The sequence below is a fragment of the Anabrus simplex genome, chromosome 7, assembly GCF_040414725.1.
Source record: "Anabrus simplex isolate iqAnaSimp1 chromosome 7, ASM4041472v1, whole genome shotgun sequence".
Taxonomy (NCBI): Eukaryota; Metazoa; Arthropoda; class Insecta; order Orthoptera; family Tettigoniidae; genus Anabrus; species Anabrus simplex.
Window position 1 is genome coordinate 340,427,682 of NC_090271.1, and position 21,076 is coordinate 340,448,757.

Sequence of the window (21,076 nt, forward strand, 5' to 3'; positions counted from 1 at the left end):
GATCACCGGGGTTCAACCCGGGCCTCAGAGTTCGAGACATCTCTACTTGCCGTCAATCCAGACAGTCCAGCTGCCTCTGTCTGGAGTATCTGGAGTCCCTGGAGTCTTCTGGAACGTGCTTCAACCAGCTTGGCTTGGTGAGCTGGAGAACCCGAGCCATACTATTGGAATACGAGGAAGACAATCCATTTCTACTTAGAGGTGATGTGCAAATTCATGACTTATTTGAATAAACTCTTGTGCAGTCAGAGTCAAAGTTTTTCTGTAGATAGGACCCTACCTCCTGTACCGAGCCCTAGCTACAATTAATCCAGTTTTTCACCCTGAGAACTATAGTCATGCTACTTTAAAATTTAATCTGAGAGTCGGGCTCTTTTACTGGTACAATAGAAAGGAAGGTCTTAAAAGTAGGACTATTAGGCAGTACCATATGGTTGATAAAGCAGGCATGAGGCAGTTTCTAAAAAGTAACTATGATCGGTGGAAAACGGTAAATAAAAATGTAAACAGACTCTGGGATGGGTTTAAAGAAATTGTTGAGGAATGCAAAAACAGGTTTGTACCTTTAGGGGAGGTAAGGAATGGTAAAGACCCCCCTTATTATAATAGAGAAATAAAGAGACTAAGGAGGAGGTGCAGACTGGAAAGAAATAGAGTTAGAAATGGCTGTGGAAGTAAGGAGACATTGAAGGAACTTACTAGGAAATTGAAAATGTTGCAATGTTTGGGTTGGGAAGAACTGAGAGAAAGAAGAAGAGCTGCTCGACTAAGTGGTATTCCGAGCTCTCAGCGGAGAGTTGGCGTGGAGTGACATTAGTAGACGAATAAGTTTGAATGGCGTTTATAAAAGTAGGAGAGATCACAATATGAAGATAAAGTTGGAATTCAAGAGGACAAACTGGGGCAAATATTCATTTATAGGAAGGGGAGATAGGGATTGGAATAACTTACCAAGGGAGACGTTCAATAAATTTCCAATTTCTTTGAAATCATTTAGGAAAAGGCTAGGAAAACAACAGATAGGGAATCTGCCACCTGGGCGACTGCCCTAAATACAGATCAGTATTGATTGATTGATGTTTTGGAGAGGTTTAACATCACTGATAATGGCCAGAGTTGTAGCGACTCAACACACAGTGACAGTAATGAGATTGGAAGTGATACATCGTGTGATATGGAAGGAATTGAGCCTCTTCAGGATGACTAAGACAGGTAAACATATACAGCACGCATGTACTTTTACTTTTGTTTTGTCCTCGATTGCTGTATTTCTTTCTTTTTGGGTGGTTTCTTTTCAATAGATGTTGTTACAGGAATAACAGTTCTGGCAGACATGTTCAATCATGTTATATTAGGATGGGAAATCTACAAAATAAGTGATATACATTTCAACTCGAAAGTTAGGTATTTGACTTACTGGCATTATATTGGGTTAGAGTGTATTGGGGGGGTCATTTCACACAGTTGTCCTAACCTTCTTACATGTGTAATTTTGTGCTGTAGCCTTAGAATGCTTATTTATTTTGAACGAAAAATAATGTCATTGCTAATACTTCTGCATAAGATCTCCCTTTAAATTGCTCCGTTTAGTATCAAATAACTCAAAACCTGTTCCTTGTCCACCTTAAAGTATTGTACACAAATGTTTGGTCAGAAGTTCGAAATATCGTACTGTTGTAATATGCGATGCCCTGCGCTGTGCATCCGAACACACGACATTGATGCTCAGCTCAGCAAATCACAATTCTTTCTTTGGTGGAGGTGTACACAGAATTAAACTCTTGTGAAAAACAGCACAATCGAGGTGCATCAGCGAGGAACTCCATGAGAGAGACTGGGATCAAGCAGATAATTCGCCGGACATGAAGTGCATTGAGCATTCATGGGCACAGCCTCCACAGACACTTCCAACATGGAATGGGACCTTCTTCCTCACGATAACTAACCACAGACAGAGAAGGCCACACACATTGTTCTAAGGCAGAGTGAAGAAGGCACACTACCACCACACAAATTGTAACCTTTTCATTATTACTGTTTATATGTGTTAGATATTGGAAGAAAAACATTTGAGTTTGTAAAAATTGTGTGTCTCTGATAAAATAAGCAACATTCTGTAACTTTATTACTAAATTGCAGACTTGATATTCCAAACATTTTTTGCGATGTACAGGGTTATTCACCTAAGATGTTACATGGAAATAACGTCAAAACCATTAAAGATATCGGTATTCTGTTTTCATATTCGTAAATGATACCCAGGGGCTTGTAAAATAATGTGCTACATATTCTCATGGAGTGATTAATAACCGAGATATTGATACTAAATCCATATTTTCAATAGAATGGCACAAATTCATACAGCTGGCCTAAAAGTTCAACTGTGTACAAGTTCAAATATGTAAGAATTTTCAAAATTGGACAGTTACTTTTTGAGATATCAATAAAAACATTTGGGTTTTTGCGTGCCGCATCAGACAGCGTGCGGTCGGCCAAGGACGTATTGGCATGCAAGCTGTTTCCTGGCATTGATTCCAGCCAAAGAACGGATACCAGGCATGTACTGTAACATACCCTGCGTGTGCAACGTTATTGTATGACTGGCGAACACACAATTTGGAAGGGAGATTAAATTTCTTTGGTTTTGTTTCGAACTCCACCATAGCTAATCCCAAGTCCGGTTGAGAAAGGAGGAGGGCGAATGGTTGATTATGAGTCTAGGTGGAGGCACCAATGTAGAGTAAGTGTCATAGTAAATGCTGGGAAATGCTCTAGTGGAGAGCCTGTCCTTCTACGCAACCAGCAAATTCTACTCCCATTAATAGCTTAGTGGGAGGGATGAGGGCGAATAACTGGCACCTTAAAATCGGAACACCTTGGCTAAGGTATGGTATCCCTGATAGAAGAGTTCCTGGTCCTCCAGGTTCGGGGTTGGTGCGTGGGGCTAACAAGTCCACCACCACAAAATTACATATTGTTCAGTAACCAAATCGAGATAACCGGACGGTTCCAAACATACGACAACTAAATCACGCTAAATGGCAACGATACGGATATACTGGAACATGGAATGTGAGAAGTATTTCAGGCTGGGGCTAGTAGAAAATTGGAGGAGGAATTACTTAAATATCAGATAGATGTGGCAGCATTACAGGAGATAAGATAGAAGACAATCGAGGTGGCAGATCTACAGCACTACATTTTGTTCAATAGTGAGGAGGAAGAAAATAGAATAGGAACAGGGTTTATGGTCAAGAAATCAGTCTGTCATAATATGACTGAATATGAGGCAATAAACCCCAGACTATGCCGGTTAAGACTGAAAGGGAGATCTGCCAACATATCACTAATTAGTGTCCATACCCCAACAGAGGATGCTGAAGGGGAAGAGAAAGAACAGTTCTATGAAAAAATGGAGCAAGTATATGACAAGTTGCCCAAGTATGATGTTAATGTTGTCCTAGGGGATTACAATGAGCAAAGAGAAAGAAAACCATCCAGTGGCAGGATATCACAGTAAACACCAAGAATATAATGAGAACGGATGGAAATTGATTGATTTTGCCTTTAGCAAGGAGCTGGTGATTAAGAGCACTTGTTTTCACTGTAAGGAGATCCATAAAGAGACATGGATATCACCGGATGGTCTGACAAAGAACCAGATAGACCATGTGCTGATAGATGCGCGACATGCCTCCAATATAATGGATGTGAGAAGCATGCGTGGTGTAGACAGTGATTCAGGTCCCATGCATACTGGTGACGATCAAGTTCCAAGAAAGACTGGCAATTAAACCCAGGGACAGAGCTGAGCAGAGCAAGCTCTATAATGTAGAACTGTTAAGGGATGAGAAGAAGGAGAAAGAATATAGAGACCGGCTGCAAAGAAAACTACAGATGGGCAGAAACGGTGATGTGGACATCAATACAATGTGGGAAGAAACCAAGCTAGCAGGAAGTACTTGGAGAGAGAAGGAAACAGAATAGAAATAAGTGGTATGAAGAAATGAGTAAGGTTATGGAAGAGAGAAATTTGGCCCAACAAAGACCCACTTGAAATAATATGGCAGTTTTTAAAGAGAAACAGAGAATAGCAAAAGATATTCATAAGGAACAAGAAAAGAATTGAAGAAAGAGAGAGAGTGAGTGAGTGGAATTTTGAAAACAAACACGGCAGAAAACTCTTCCATGGGGTTGGACAAGTAAAGAAGGGATATCAACCTAGAGTGAATATGCTTGAGGACAAGACTGGTAGACTAATTGTTGGGAAAAAACGAATTCTGGAAAAATGGGCAAAACATTTCGACACATTACTTTCTGTTAGACCAATAAATGAAGAAAGAGAAGGATCAGGTAGTATGGAAACTTCAGAGAGAGATGAGGAGGGGGAATGTGGAGATGAGTGTGAGGGGGAAGAGACGAATGATGAGAACGGAGACGAGGATAAAGACAACATGAGATCACAATCGATTGAAGAAATAAGAGAAATAATAAAACAACTAAAGAACAGTAAAGCCCCAGAGAAGGACCTCATAATGGCAGAAATGGTAAAACATGGAGAAGTGTTGGTGAGGAGAATCCTGTATATCTATTTTTGCTATTTGCTTTATGTGAACAGACAGAAGGAACACGGAAAAACTCCAAGCAGATGATTACACCTTTGAAGCAGTAGATAGCTTCACATATTTTGGCTCGGTAATAACATCAGAAAATCAAGTTGAGACAGATATTGTAAACTGTATTAAGGCTGCCAACAGATTCTACAGAGCATTGTACCCTCTTTTGAGAAGCAAAAACTTAAGCAAGAAATTAAAACCGACTCTCCACAAAACGATAATTAAACCAGTACTTGTGTGTGGGAGTGAGGCATGAGTATTGACTGAGGCCACAGAGAGGAGATTAAATGTGTGGGAAAGGAAAGTACTGAGGAAGATATTTGGACAGGTGAAGGAGGGAGATTTATGGAGAATCAGAACAAATAAGATTGTATAAGGAGCCGGACTTGGTGACCTCAGTCAAAATGAGACGAATTGGATGGCTGGGGAATGTGGAACGGAGGGAAGATTTCCAAGGAGGGCACTGACAGGGCACCCTGGGGGCAGAAGAGAAGAAGGAGAGGTCGGCCCCAGATGAGATGGCTGGAGGATGTGGAGATTGATCTGAAGACCATTGGAGTCAGGAGGTGCCGTAGGCATGCTGAAGACCGGGACGACTGGAGAGCTGTGGTCAAGGAGGCCAAGGTCCTTAACATATTGGAGACTGTGCCTTAAGGTGGCATAAGGGCAGGCAGACCGCCATATTTTGAAGGTTTTTAAAACATTGTAGAAAACAGTAGGTAGCTTGCAATTATAAGACTATATATCATCAAATATTAAAAGTGCCTATTCTACAGATTAAAAAGTTCCATTAAGATCTATTGAATACTTTTCACATTACACATTTTCCAAGGGAATGCCTTTTGCAGCAAAAAAAGAAATAAATAAAAATCTGATAACAAAGTCTTACACATAATGAGCTTGAGTGTGGGATAGTTTGAGGCATTCACGGACACAAAGTGCTACAGAATACATTGGATACCACCAGCATGTGTCTTTTCTCATTACTTTCCCATTTCCCGCCTTTCCTTTATATGCACAGGCTTGCAAGTGCACCCAAATCAGCAAAAGTACCCGGCGAATGTGAATTAGTCCCTGCCTTTGAATTATCAGTGCTTGCTTCACTTTGTTCTAAACGAATCTCCAGTCATATGAAGATCATGAAACATTAGCTAAATAAACTATTAAGTGCAAAATCACTCCTGGGTGGAATATGATAGAATAGGTAAGAAATATCTTCATCACTAATATGAAGTTTGAAATCAGTGTCTAGATCCGAATCATCTACCTCTTCTTCTGAACAACTGTCATCAAAAATCTCTTCTAAAATCTCTACAATTCCGCTTTCATTCAATGATCCAATCATGATAGCAGAAACAAAACACAGTCCAAACACTTCGCACGATGTAAACAGAACTCTAATAGCGTGCGCCTTGAACAGCTGGAAACAGAGTTTATAAGCGAACTCGAGCAAAAATAAGCTGCTATAAGTTCGAGAAAACGACAGAGGACACGGACGCACGGTATAGCTGTTATAACTGTTCTACAAAGTGGTATGTATACTTTTCGCACGATTCTCGTCCTGTCTGTGTTGACAATATAACAAAAACGCGGGCCCAAGTTAGCCTCGGGTGCGTCAGTCTGCGCTGTTACCCCACCCCGCTACACACTCGGGCTCGGTCTCCAATGTGTTAAGGATGTATGGTGTCTTTCCCCACGGATGGGAATGAATTCGGAAAGGGCAATTACACTGACGAGATGATGTTATGTTCCCATGCCCACGCCTTTAGGATCATTTCCAATGAAGTCTACCTCGGACATTATTAATTTGCTTTTTTAGATGGAGCTCTTCAGGTGTCCTGTGTTATGCTTATTTCTCAATTCATACAGTAGTATGTAGTGTACACTCAAACCAGTGACAATTTTAGCTTTCGTTATGTTCCTTTGAAGTCAAAGTAATTATTTTATTCCTTTTAAGAACATCAACCCTCCCTGTCCTGTCATACACACTTTGCAAACCCATCACGTGTGTACGGTATGCTTACATGCCAGGTATCCATTCTGTGGCTGGAATCACACCCAGTAAACTGCTTGCACATATGTCCTCGCCCAACTGCATGCTGTCTGATGCGGCACGCAAAACCGCGCGAGCTGTTCTTATTGATATCTCAAAAAGTAACTGTCCGATTTTGAAAATACTTACATATTTGAACTTGTGTGCAGTTGAACTTTTAGGCCAGCTGTATGAATTTGTGCCGTTCCAAATTAGTATCAGTATCTCTGTTATTAATCACCCCATGGGAATAAGTAGCACATTATTTTACAAGCCCCTGGGTATCATTTATGAATATGAAAACAGACTACAGATATCTTTAATGGTATAGCCATTATTTCCCGTGTAACATCTTAGGTGAATAACCCTTTATATCTATTTTTGCTAATTGCTTTATGTGAACAGATAGAACAACCACTGCCCAAAAATAAAGCAGATCAATTTGAACTTGTCAATGAATACACTTATCTTGGATATCTGATGAAACCTGGTGCAACCTGGCGAAGGTGGCAATGAAAAAAATTAAAACTCAAATTGTCCGGTATTTCCTATACTAAGGTACGGAAGCGAGTCATGGACAGTGAGAAAGAACGAGATTAATAAGATTGACGGAACCGAAATGTTTCGCTGCAAAATGATGTTGAGAATCTCACGAACCAATCACAGCACAAATAATTCATCCTAAAAGAGCTTAAAATTGAAAGGAGACACTCTGGCCAAATTCGGCTCTAAAAACATAAATACTTGGCAAGTCTTTAATACGGCGACCTCCTTTATCCTTCTCTCTTTCATACATACATACATACATACATAATCATTATAGACTGTTATGCCTTTCAGCGTTCAGTCTCCAAGCCGCTGAGAATTTACTAAACATCGCCACAATCCTCGATTTGCAACTAGTGTTGTGGCCTTATTTAGTTCTATACCTCTTATCTTTAAATCGTTAGAAACCGAGTCTAACCATCGTTGTCTTGGTCTCCCTCTACTTCTCTTACCCTCCATAACAGAGTCCATTATTCTCCTAGGTAACCTATCCTCCTCCATTCGCCTCACAAGACCCCACCACTGAAGCCGGTTTATGCGTACAGCTTCATCCATCGAGTTCATTCCTAAATTAGCCTTTATCTCCTCATTCTGAGTACCCTCCTGCCATTGTTCCCACCTGTTTGTACCAACAATCATTCTTGCTACTTTCAACTCTGTTTCTTCTAATGAATAAGATATCCTGAGTCCACCCAGCTTTCGCTCCCGTAAAGCAAAGTTGGTCTGAAAACAGACCATGTAAAGATAGTTTCGTGTGGGAGCTGACTTCCTTCTTACAAAATACTGCTGATCGCAACTGCGAGCTCACTGCATTAGCTTTACTACACCTTGATTCAATCTCACCTACTATATTACCATCCTGGGAGAACACACAACCTAAATACTTGAAATTATCGACCTGTTCTAGCTTTGTATCACCAATCTGACATTCAATTCTGTTGAATTTCTTACCTACTAACATCAATTTAGTCTTCGAGAGGCTAATTTTCATGCCATACTCATTGCACCTATTTTCAAGTTCCAAGATATTAGACTGCAGGCTTTCGACACAGTCTGCCATTAAGACCAAGTCTTCAGCATAGGCCAAACTACTTACTACATTTCCACCTAACTGAATCCCTCCCTGCCATTTTATACCTTTCAGCAGATGATCCATGTAAACTACGAACAGCAAAGGTGAAAGATTACAGCCTTGTCTAACCCCTGTAAGTACCCTGAACCAAGAACTCATTCAACCATCAATTCTCGCTGAAGCCCAATTGTCAACATAAATGCCTTTGATTGATTTTAATAATCTACCTTTAATTCCATAGTCCCCCAGTATGGCAAACATCTTTTCCCTCGGTACCCTGTCATATGCTTTCTCTAGATCTACGAAACATAAAAACAACTGCCTATTCCTCTCGTAGCATTTTTCAATTACCTGGCGCATACTGAAAATCTGATCCTGACAGCCTCTCTGCGGTCTGAAACCACACTGGTTTTCATCCAACTTCCTCTCAATGACTGATCGCACCCTCCCTTCCAAGATGCCAGTAAATACTTTGCCTGGTATACTAATCAATGAGATACCTCGATAGTTGTTGCAACCCTTCCTGTTTCCTTGCTTATAGATAGGTGCAATTACTGCTTTTGTCCAATCTGAAGGTACCTTACCAACACTCCACGCAAATGTTACTACTCTATGAAGCCATTTCATCCCTGCCTTCCCACTATACTTCACCATTTCAGGTCTAATTTCATCTATTCCTGCTGCCTTATGACAATGGAGTTTATTTACTATCCTTTCCACTTCCTCAAGCATAATTCCACCATCATTTTCCTCCTCCCCATGAGCTTGGCTGTTTGCAACACCACCAGGATGATTTCCTTTTACATTGAGAAGATGTTCAAAATATTCCCACCACCTCTCCAGTGATTCCCTGGGATCTATTATGAGTTCACCCGAATTGCTCAAAACACTTTCATTTCCTTTTCCCTCCCTTCCTAAGATTCTTTATTACTGTCCAGAAAGGTTTCCCTGCTGCTTGACCTAGCCTTTCCAGGTTATTACCAAAATCTTTCCATGACTTCTTTTTGGATTCAACAACTATTTGTTTCGCTCTGTTTCTTTCATCTACGTACCAATCCCTGTCTGCCTCGGCCCTTGTTTGGAGCCATTTCTGATAAGCCTTCTTTTTATGTTTACAGGCTGCTCTCACTTCATCATTCCACCAAGATGTTCGCCTTTTCCCATCTTTACACACAGTTGTTCCTAGGCATTCCCTTGCTGTTTCTACTACAGCATCCCTGTATGCCACCCATTCACTTTCTATATCCTGAACCTGCTTACTGTCTACTGTTCGAAACTTCTCACTAATCATATCCATGTACTTCTGTCTAATTTCCTCGTCCTGGAGATTTTCTGCTCTTATTCGTTTGCAGAGATCTCACTTTCTCTACCCTAGGCCTAGAGATACTTAGTTTACTACGGATCAGATAGTGGTCTGTACATTCCTTACAGACTTCCTGAATTCAAAGTCGGTTAAGATATAGTCTATTATGGATCTGGTACACCTAGCCTCCCATGCGTAGCGGTGAATAGCCTTAATCTTGAAGAATGTATTCGTAACAGCTAAACCCATACTAGCACAGAAGTCCAGCAAACGCTTCCCATTCCCATTAGCTTCCATATCTTCCCCACATTTACCAATCACCCTTTCATATCCTTCAGTTCTATTCCCAACTCTCGCATTGAAATCGCCCATTAGCACTATTCTATCCTTGCTGGGTTTTTTTTGTTTTTTTTGCTAGGGGCTTTACGTCACTCCGACACAGATAGGTCTTATGGCGACGATATATCCTTGCTGTTGACCCTGACCACGATGTCACTCAATGCTTCATAAAACTTGTCAACTTCATCCTCATCTGCACCCTCACATGGTGAATATACGGACACAATTCTTGTCCTAATTCCTCCCACTGACAAATCTACCCACATCATTCGCTCATTTACATGCCTAACAGAAACTATGTTGCGTGCAGTGGTACTCCTGATAAAGAGCCCTACCCCAGACTCTGCCCTTCCCTTTCTAACACCCGTCAAGTACACTTTATAATCTCCTATCTCTTCCTCATTATCTCCCCTTAGCCGAATATCACTTACTCCTAGCACATCCAGATGCATCCTCTTTGCTGACTCAGCCAGTTCTACCTTCTTTCATGTTCCTAAAATTCTTTGCAGAAGTCTGGTGAGGGCAGGTTCTCGGTTGAACCTTGGCCATGTTCCCTGTACAGCATAAAATATGGAAAAAGTGATCGGTCCAGGGCAACACAAAGAGACAAAGACCACGAGCAAGAGTCCCAACAAGTCCTGTATTTACTCACCTAAAGCACCCCATTCCCCCTACCCCCAACTGGAAAAGTAAGGGAGTGGGAAAAGGAGCATCTAGCATATTTAAAACAACAAGCAATGTGTTTATTTATATCTATACTTTAATTATGCAAAAATTATATTAGCACATTTAAACAGTTTTGTATCATCCAGTACTGACAAATAACTGCCACACAATTCAATTTACCTCTTTGTACTCCATGTCTTTCCATCTCTTTTTCACCGAACCATTTTCAACCACTCACGCCTTATTTCCACTTCAGATTTTAGAATTTCGTACACCCGAGTTTTTCCAATTTTAAATTTATCGACAATCTGCTTTACATTCATTTTATTTTTTTCACTCATATTTATGATTTTCACTTTCGTGTTCAGATCACGAACACTTTTCCTGGAAGCCATAGCTACTATGTACCTGTGATTGCTCTAGATTAACACGGAAACACCTGTCGCTAAACCACACAAGCTAAAATACTCAGGAAAGTGTTTATATGGCAACAGTGGTTGTTCTAATTTCAGCCAGCTGATAAGAGGTGGCGAAAAGTGCCATGAAGGCAGACAGCACTCTACACTGTAAAACTACGTGCACAATGTTCAAGATGAATAAAGAATGCACAGTCAAGATTGTACTGTATCCAAGTTAAATCTTTACCGTAACGAAAATCTGCTCTTCAAAATGAGCTTCATTTACATTTGCTCAAAGTGAACAATGTTCTGAGTCTTAATTCTCAAATTCCAAGCTTATTTGATGCTCGACATACTCTACATTTAGGAAGAGGAAGAGAGTTAAATAGGTCATGTTTGTACGAGCATAGAAAGCAAGCATACAATTTTTTAAAATAACAACGATCATAAAAATGTACTGCAGGCAATTTCAATTAAAGGACTGATACACACTGTGAACTTGAGTCCCTGGTGTCTTGAATACGGCGGCTTCCCTTATCCTTCTCTCTTTCACGCTCCTCCAATTCCTTGCGGAAGTCTCGTGAGCGCAGTTCCTCGGTTGTACCTTGGCCATGTTCCCTGCAGAGTATGACAAATGAAACTATATCATTATTTAACTTCAGATTTAAAAATAACTTCTAATTGCATCAGATGTAATGATGTACCTGTATTTAAGTTTATTGTGTGAAGGCAAATCACGACTCGAATACTGACGAGATATAGCACTGAGATCTTTCTCCCCTCGCCCCTGACCACCACGAGCAGGCTCAAAAGTAGGTCGAGCTGCAGTTGTCATTTTCTTTTTGCTTCAATACACTCTAGGAATGAAAAGAAGACATAATTAAAAACTAAGCACAACGGGCAAATAATTAGTCCCGCCCCCAATTGTGTAATCCTTCACTGCTGACGTATGGTGTGTGTGTGTATGAAAGTCAGTTGTAGGGAAACAGCATCAAACTGGGTTGAAGCAAACATGTAACGGACTGGCAAAAGGGATCTATCATGTTTGGATGTGCACATGACCACGCAATGAATCGAGTTGCCCGATTTGTTCTGTATCAATGTGCACTGTAGAATGTGTTGTAAAAAAAACCTAACCGATAGAGATCGGAGAAGAGTGTCACACCTTGTCAATGAAAATTGGTTTCAAAACCAACAGGAATTGTTGTTGTCAGCCGGGTACGTCATTGCTCACAGAGGCGCATAAAGTTAAGCGAAACATGACTGAAGGCATCTCTTTTCAGTTTCGACTCAGTTCTTCAGGTATAATACTGTTACCTGTTTTCTTTTTCAAGTTCATTACTCAAAATTAGTTTTGGCAGACTGAAGGCATGTAGAGACAAATGTGAGTCGCGATTTTACCCTTCCTGTCCCACTTCTCCAGGCCTACTAAATTCCACATAAAATGCATGGGACTGTTTGGAACAGCAGGTGAAAAGCAGGCATCAACATTCCCGCAATTTGGTGGCTCTATGAACTTCATTCATCGGTGAGTGGCTACAACTGGATATGGCATACTTTCAGAAACTTGTGGACTCCCTTCCTTGCTAAATCAAGGTCATTATCAAAGCTGCAGGGGTCGTTACACGATATCAGAACGATGTCTCCAGGGGGGCGACTAATTTCTGTCTGGTGAGCACATGCACACCGTAGAATACCATAAGAGAATTCACGGTTTCTAAACAAGGCAGGCAATCAAGGAGGAAGAGTGACTTAACTTAGTAAGAACTTCAACATTTCTTTTAGCCGTGGTTCTGCTCTTCTCTGTACATATCTTACAAATCTTCTTTACGTAACTCACTCTTACTTACTATATTTTCCTTATACAGCAAACTAAACGACATCATAACATCTGAACACCTAAGATCTGTGATATCTGTATAGTACAACATGAATTCTTATGCAGGGTGGTCACAAACAACACGAACCAGGTAAATGAGTGTTTAGAGTAGTAGTTCATAAACAATTTGAAAAGAATAATTCGATATGTCGAGCCGTCAGGATTTGATCAGCTGTGTCATTCGAACACAAGCAAAAAACGTGATTTGTCAGACCACATTACGTTCCGCCAGTCAGCTCGTGTCCACGTCCAACGAAGACTTGCAGCTTTATGTGCCTGTGCATGCAGTTCCCGTCGCAACAGGTTGGGATGGACCTTCCTTCACTGACTGCAGCAATTCCTGAAGGGTTTGGAAGAGATTCTGATTCACAAGCAGTGAAACGCGCCTCCGCATCTTTTTCCGACCACAATTCTGACATCGTGTTTCGTGGTGGCCACGTTGAAACACGAACAAATCCAGCAACTTCATGCACAGCCAAACACAATTGCCTCATTACAACTACCCATGTTGACGTACACTGTCCACTTGAAACATCGTCTCATTTGCTGCGTGTGCACTAGGGTGACTCATTTATTGTCTGGTGATCGACCAATCTGTCCTGCACGAGGTTACGGGATGCACACCACCAAGGGCACTGTTTGGAAGAGAACTGCACCTCCTAACAACTGGCTGACTGGACAACCATTCTGCCCTAAATGACCTGTACTGCCTGGATGTGGCAAGAAAAATGGAGTATGTATATGCTGCTGTCCAGAAGAGTCAGAGGATAGAAAGCAACCACATGAAGGCACCAATATAACCAATGAACAGATGCTACAGGATATCACAAGAATGAACTAGTGTAGCTGTATAATCCCACAAGGAAGAGAGGATTGTTTCTCAAGCTCCAGAAGGCATGGGAAGGCCTTTACCGCCTTATCAAGGGAATAAATGAAGTAATCTATCGCAAGCATCAGAGCCCAAAATGCATGGTGAAGGTGGACCGATTGGCGTCTCACTGAAAACCAATGAAGAAGATATCTGATTGAAGCAATCATCTCTCACAGAGGGGCAATGTTACGTGGTAGTGCAACTGTCAGCTCTCTTGAAGCTTCATTCGATAGTTCCCGAAAGACTGTTAGCCGGCCTGTGAGCACGTGACCTTTGCTTCTGTTTTGCCTTTTGCCTGGTGTCTCCGTGAATTTTCTGGAAGGCAAAATTAGAACACTCATAATCTGGCCATACCCCGAAGATCCGAAGATACTAGAACTTCATCAACAGATATATAAAAGTAAGCTCAACTAAAAGAAGTTGTTTTGTTGAATAGTCAGTTACACATTGTAAGTTGAGAGTTCAGTGGGTGAGTTGTTGGTCTTATCTGAAGTTGACCCAAGTGTACAGTAAATAGTGGTGTCATTGTCGGGCATAATTGAGGAGCGTCAGAACAAAATCCGATACATCCACTTTTGGTGCACTTGTGTTTTCCTGCTTCAGGGAGGACTTTGGGTTAAACACACATAATGCCACAAAAATAATTTTATAAAAATCATTAAATCCATGTTAAAAAGTCATCTAAAATGCATCGGTTGGATCACAAACCAATCAATCTTTTTTTTTTTTTTGCTATGAGCTTTACATCGCGCCGACACAGATAGGTCTTATGGCGACGATGGGATAGGAAAGGCCTAGGAGTTGGAAGGAAGCGGCCGTGGCCTTAATTAATTAAGGCAACCAATCAATCTAACAAAGTTGTGATAGTACATATATCACACTCTCACACTGTACTCGGAAGTAGGAGATATTATTTTAATTATTCTTAATATTATTATTGGGCTATATTACTATCATAATTATTTCATTTGTACGTTTATTCTTAATATTTTAAACCGATGAGTGCTACGCCCGCCTATAGACGGTGCGCGAGAATTTTAATTTTTTTGAGTTTCCCGGTTCACTTTCGAGTGCGAATTTGATCTCTGACATGTTCTGCCATCTGTTGGGCATTATGTAGAACTAACTGATCAGAGATTATAGCTTCGGGAAGTAACTTACAGAGCTTTTCGTAGACATCTGTACAGTTCATCTGTGATGTAAACAAACATGGCGGAACAACAATTCATTTGCTCTTGCAGCGATGTTATTTCGGATCACAGAATCTTTCAGTTATTAACCACAGCAGAAAGTGATGGAGATTATCATTTTAAGGAGTTGTTAAGTGATTTTGAAAATGAGAGTGATAGAGAGAGTGCCGAAAATATTGTATGTGAGAGAGAAACAGAGCCTCCTCCTAAACTAAAGAAAAACACAGTGAGTACAAAAGCTATTTTATCGCTAATTTCGTGGCGGATGGATTACTTTTCTTCACCAGAGTTTCAGGTAACTGTAACAGGCTCTGGGGGTCAAGTAGTGTTTGATGAAAACTTGAAAATCATTGATTTTTTAGAAACTTTTGTGCCAGTGGAGTTGGTGCAGATAGTTGAACAAATTGGCTTCACAAACAACCAGCAGAAAATATTTAACTATCACCACATTCCAGGTTTGGAAGTATTTTAAAATATCAACTTATATACTTCTAAGGAGTTACATGTATTAGTTGCCTACAGATTTTAGGAAATAATAATATTTTGGGCTCCTTACTTTGTATAAAGGTAATGCACGCATGGGCTCATAAGTGTAATTTTGTTTTCTCTCAAAATAATATTGAACATAAGTGTAGGATTTTCCATTTGCATTTATATTTATAAACAACCAACATTTATAAACATTTTAAGCTAATCACCCCACTGATAAGTTAAAAATTGAGGCTTCTACAAATTTTTTTACATACGAATGAAAAAACTCAGCACTGAGGTATGAAACAGTCAACTGGTAACTCAGCACTTAAAAGGTTAAACTGGAAGATCTCCAAATGTATTGACTTTGCATATGCTATGAGAAAGGGTACCAAGGGTATAATTTTTTGCCAAGATCATGGACACTGAGGTATGATTCACCGACTTGCCGCGCACATTCATCCGTCTAGCAGTCTCTTTACGGTCTATTAGTTTCTTAGTGCATAGGCCTAGTCAAATACTAAATGATTTTAATTGCATAATCACGCCGTACTTCTATTTAATTGTAATAATGTATATATTGTTCCTTTGGTGAAATTTTTATTGTATAATCTATTATTGAATCAGAATATCAAATTATTGCCACACTTAAGTTGGGAAAACATTTACCTCTCTGTGGAAATTAGCTCAGAGCATAAATAATTCCCACTTTGGAAGTTTTTTTTTTTCAGTTTACATGCATACACCACGCCGTCTTCCTCCCTCCCCCCTCCCCGCTATATCCCACTAACCCATGTACTTTTTGTTGTCTGTACATTTTGCCCCCCCCATTTTAAATTCCCAATCGCTGCTACTGAACATGACTGACCTACAACTGTGGAGTGCTTAGACACTGGGTATTGTATCGCCTGTAGCGGCTTGGTATTATATGTTGGTGAAAGCTGTGGGGTGTTAAACCTCAGACTTTTCAGAATGTACGTTTTAGAACGACAAGCGCGTGTTGCTCAAGTGAATGCGTCTTTTAACCAAGTGTTAGAGTCAGTGAACACAGTATTATAAAGGTACATTATCTATGTGAAATAATATGGGCCAGTTATGGGAATTGATACAGAGACAAGGAAAGGTACTTATCTACATATATGTGCATTGATCAACAGACAAACTGCAAATTGTAGCTTGGTCCTCGCTTTTATTTTTTCACTGTTTTGTTGTTGTTGTAAATATGGAGTTTTCCAGCAGTATTTTTTGTGAGCGTATTTATGTATATTTTAGTGTGTTGATGAGATGCCTACGTACGGATGCTACTCAGAATATAGTTAGTTATTTTAGAATCAGTGGAGTTATTGATGAACCTAAGTGCAGTTCCTACCTATTCAGTCCTTTTCAGAAGGTTAGGTAAGGCCTGAAGCAGATGTACTAGTACGCAGCTATATGTACACGCCTTGGGAGAGAAATATCATGCTCTATCAAAATTCAAGGATCCATTCTGGTGAACTCTGGCGCCCATACTATGGACATTTTGATTAATTTATTTTATTTTAATTATATTAATAATTTATTCAGTTATATATTCACATATTTTGAATTATATTACAATTTACACCCAAGCGTGAGGCAATTAAGTATTTTATTTCATTCATATTTCATTATTTTTAATGTAATGCAATGGTTATGAATTATTATTATAATAATTGTTATTTACATATATTACAAGGTGGTGTTATAAAAAAGGAAGAATACAAAAAAATAGATAAGGAACACGGCACTATGCTAACTTTGGGAAAGGATGTTTTTGGAGTGTACAGACTGGGAAAGGGTAGCGCTGATACAGATTCAGAATTATTTGATAAGATAATCAGCTATGTGGGAAATGACATGGAAAGAAATGTGATTGTAGCGGGAGATCTGAATTTACCAAATGTCAATTGGGAAGGAAATGTGAACGACAGGAAGCATGACCAACAAATGGCAAATAAGCTAATACGGGAAGGACAGCTGATAAAGAAAGTGATTGAACCAACCAGAGGGAAAAATATCCTGGATGTGGTGCTGGTAAAAACAGATGAGCTCTATAGAGAAACCGAAATAATAGAGGGCATTAGTGATCATGAAGCTGTTTTTGTCGTAGTTAAAAATGCGTTAGAAAGGAAGGTCTTAAAAATAGGACTATTAGGCAGTACCATATGGCTGATAAAGCAGGCACAAGGCCGTTTCTAAAAAGGAACTATGATCGGTGGAAAACAGTAAATAAAAATGTAAACAGACTCTGGGATGGGTTTAAAGCAATTGTTGAGGAATGTGAAAACAGGTTTGTACCTTTACAGGTGGTAAGGAATGCTAAAGACCCACCTTATTATAATAGAGAAATAGAGACTAAGAAGGAGGTGCAGATTGGAAAGAAATAGAGTTAGAAATGGCTGTGGAAGTAAAGAGAAATTGAAGGAACATACTAGGAAATTGAATAACAAAGAAGGCAGCTAAGGATAACATGAAGGCAAGCATAATTGGCAGTCATACAAATTTTAGTGAAAAATGGAAGAGTATGCATAGGTACCTTAAGGCAGAAACAGGTTCCAAGAAGTATATTCCAGGAATCATTAATGACAAGGGGAGTGTGTATATGAGGCAGAAGTATTCAGTCAGCAGAATGTTAAGATTGTTGGTTACAAGGAAAATGTCCAGATAGGGGAGGAGACTAATGCTAAAGAAGTATTAAAATTTACATATGATAACAATCACATTTACAATAAGATGAAAAAGTTGAAAACTTGAAAAGCAGCTGGAATTTATAAGATTTCTGGGGATATACTAAAGACAATGGGTTGGGATATAGTACCATATCTGAATGACTTGTTTGATTATTGTTTGGTCGGAGGAGCTATACCAGATGAATGGAGAGTTGCTATTGTAGCCCCTGTGTATAAAGGAAAGGGTGATAGACATAAAGCTGAAAATTACAGGCCAGTAAGTTTGACATGCGTTGTATGTCAGCTTTGGGAAGGCATTCTTTCTGATTATATTAGACATGTTTGTGAAATTAATAACTGGTTCGATAGAAGGCAGTTCGGTTTTAGGAAAGGTTATTCCACTGAAGCTCAACTTGTAGGATTCCAGCAAGATATAGCAGATATCTTGGATTCAGGAGGTCAAATGGACTGTATTGCGATTGACCTGTCTAAAGCATTTGATAGGGTGGATCATGGGAGACTACTGGCAAAAATGAGTGCAATTGGACTAGACAAAAGAGTGACTGAATGGGTTGCTAAATTTCTAGAAAATAGATCTCAGAGAATTAGAGTAGGTGAAGCTTTATCTGACCCTGTAATAATTAAGAGGGGAATTCCTCAAGGCAGTATTATCGGACCTTTATGTTTTCTTATATATATAAATGATGAGTAAAGGGGTGGAATCGGAGGTAAGGCTTTTTGCGGATGACGTTATTCTGTATAGAGTAATAAATAATTTACAAGATTGTGACCAACTCTAACATGACCTCGATCATGTTGTGAGATGGACAGCAGGCAATGGTATGTTGATAAACGGGGTTAAAAGTCAGGTTGTTTCACAAATAGAAAAAGTTCTCTCAGTTTTAATTACTGCATTGATGGGGTGAAAGTTCCTTTTGGGGATCATTGTAAGTATCTAGTTGTTAATATCAGGAAAGATCTTAATTGGAGTAATCACATAAATGGGATTGTAAATAAAGGGTACAGATCTCTGCACATGGTTATGAGGGTGTTTAGGGGTTGTAGTAAGGATGTAAAGGAGAGGGCATATAAATCTCTGGTAAGACCCCAACTAGAGTAGGGTTCCAGTGTATGGAACCCTTACCAGGATTACCTGATTCAAAAACTTGAAAAAATCCAAAGAAAAGCAGCTCGATTTGTTCTGGGTGATTTCCAACAAAAGAGTAGTGTTACAAAACTTTTACAAAGTTTGGGCTGGGAAGATATGGGAGAAAGGAGACGAGCTGCTCGACTAAGTGGTATGTAAAGTCAAATCACACTAGATTATAAATTCCACCTGTTCAATACATAAGAGTTTTTTTATTTAAATTTAAGAAATAGTTCTTAACATATTAGATATACGGACACGTTTCACCCATAATGAGGGAATCATCAGCCTAAAAATCTCATATCTGAAAGAAAGATAGATCAAGATCCTGACTGTTCTTATACGTAAATAAGAGGATACTGTTTTAGGTACAAATGTGTATAAAATGACTAGCAAGTAGAATATAGTAGTTATAAGTACTCTTATGACAAAGTCTTATAATCACTCCTTATTGTAGATCTTTACGAATGTCTTGTTTTTTATGTGTGGTAACAAGTGGTTAGTTAAAAGTTCCCAAAAGAATATGTAAATTGCTGCACTGAAATAAAATTTGGTAAATATGGTGGCTTATTCTAGAGATAGCGTAAGGAGCTTATAATAGCTTAATATGTATTGAACAGGTGGAATTTATAACCTAGTACTATTATTTGACTTTAAGTACATTTCAATACGGACCATAACATGAGATTTGTAACATGTAATAAGTGGTATGTTCCGAGCTGTCAGCAGAGAGATGGCATGGAATGACATTAGTAGACGAATAAGTTTGAGTGGCATCTTTAAAAGTAGGAAAGATCACAATATGAAGTTGGAATTCAAGAGGACAAATTGGGGCAAATATTCATTTACAGGAAGGGGAGCTGCCTGCTGTCATTTCTTGATGGATGTAGTACTTTTGCATCCATCTCTTGGCACAGGCCAGAGCAAAGTGTAGCTTCCACTGAAGTCCCAGTCTCATCCATGGCTGCGACAGTATGGAAGCTCCTGGGGTACGGGTGACGCTGAGTAATAGCGTTCAGAGTACAACCACTGTGTCCGAGTGTTATGAAACGTGTTGCTCATAGGGTCAGTCGTGCTACAATAACACTGCCTGGCCCAGTGAGGAAAGCAATGGCAAACTACCTCACTCCCCGTCTTGCCTAGTACGCCTCATTTTGGTACTGCCATTGGTTTTTGTGTTTTTCCTATAACTGCATAACCTTTGGTGGTGCTATTTGAGGATCCAACCAGCCTCTGGGCTGATGACCTAACAGACAGACAGACAGACAGACAGACAGACAGACAGACAGACAGACAGACAGACAGACAGACAGACAGAGTTAGGGATTGGAATAACTTACCAAGGGAGATGTTCAAAAAATTTCCAATTTCTTTGAAATCATTTAAGAAAAGGCTAGTAGATAGGGAATCTGCCACCTGGGCGACTGCCCTAAATGCAGATCAGTATTGATTGAGTACGTATTATAGAACATTATATCTTCCTCCGTAGTCACATTTCCACTGCCTCTAGTTATTTCACGTCCTCCTTGAAGAGAGTCCATCCTTCACAGCCATATATCAGCACACTCCAAATGAATGTTTTGATAAACAATTTCTTTTGTTCAGTATCTAAGGATTTATTAACTAAGAGTTGCTTCTTCTCCTCAAAGGCTTTCTTCCACAGAAATTCTTCTTTTTATTTCCACAGTGCATCTGTTGTCATTGGAAATGACTGATCCTAAGTAGCAGAACTTGTGCACCTGTTTTATTAAAATATTTTCAATTCTGAGATGTGCCTCTGGCTTCATTTTAGATTTGCTTACAACAATAACATTAGTTTTATTTGCATTAATGTTAAGATTGATGTTAATTTGTTGAGC

General features: G+C 39.6%; 1 protein-coding gene across 2 annotated transcripts in view; it reads right to left on the reverse strand.

Moving 5' to 3' along the window:
* The window catches only part of c12.1 (spliceosome-associated protein CWC15), an 89,620-nt gene that overhangs the window by 58,368 nt on the left and 10,176 nt on the right, over positions 1 to 21,076 (reverse strand). For both annotated transcript variants that reach the window (XM_067151818.2, XM_067151817.2), the window contains exons 2-3: positions 11,677 to 11,829; positions 11,465 to 11,590 (exon numbers count right to left, since the gene is read on the reverse strand). In XM_067151818.2, coding sequence (XP_067007919.1) covers positions 11,465 to 11,590; positions 11,677 to 11,807 — 257 coding nt within the window. In that variant the 5' untranslated portion in view covers positions 11,808 to 11,829. The remainder of the gene's footprint in view (positions 1 to 11,464; positions 11,591 to 11,676; positions 11,830 to 21,076) is intronic.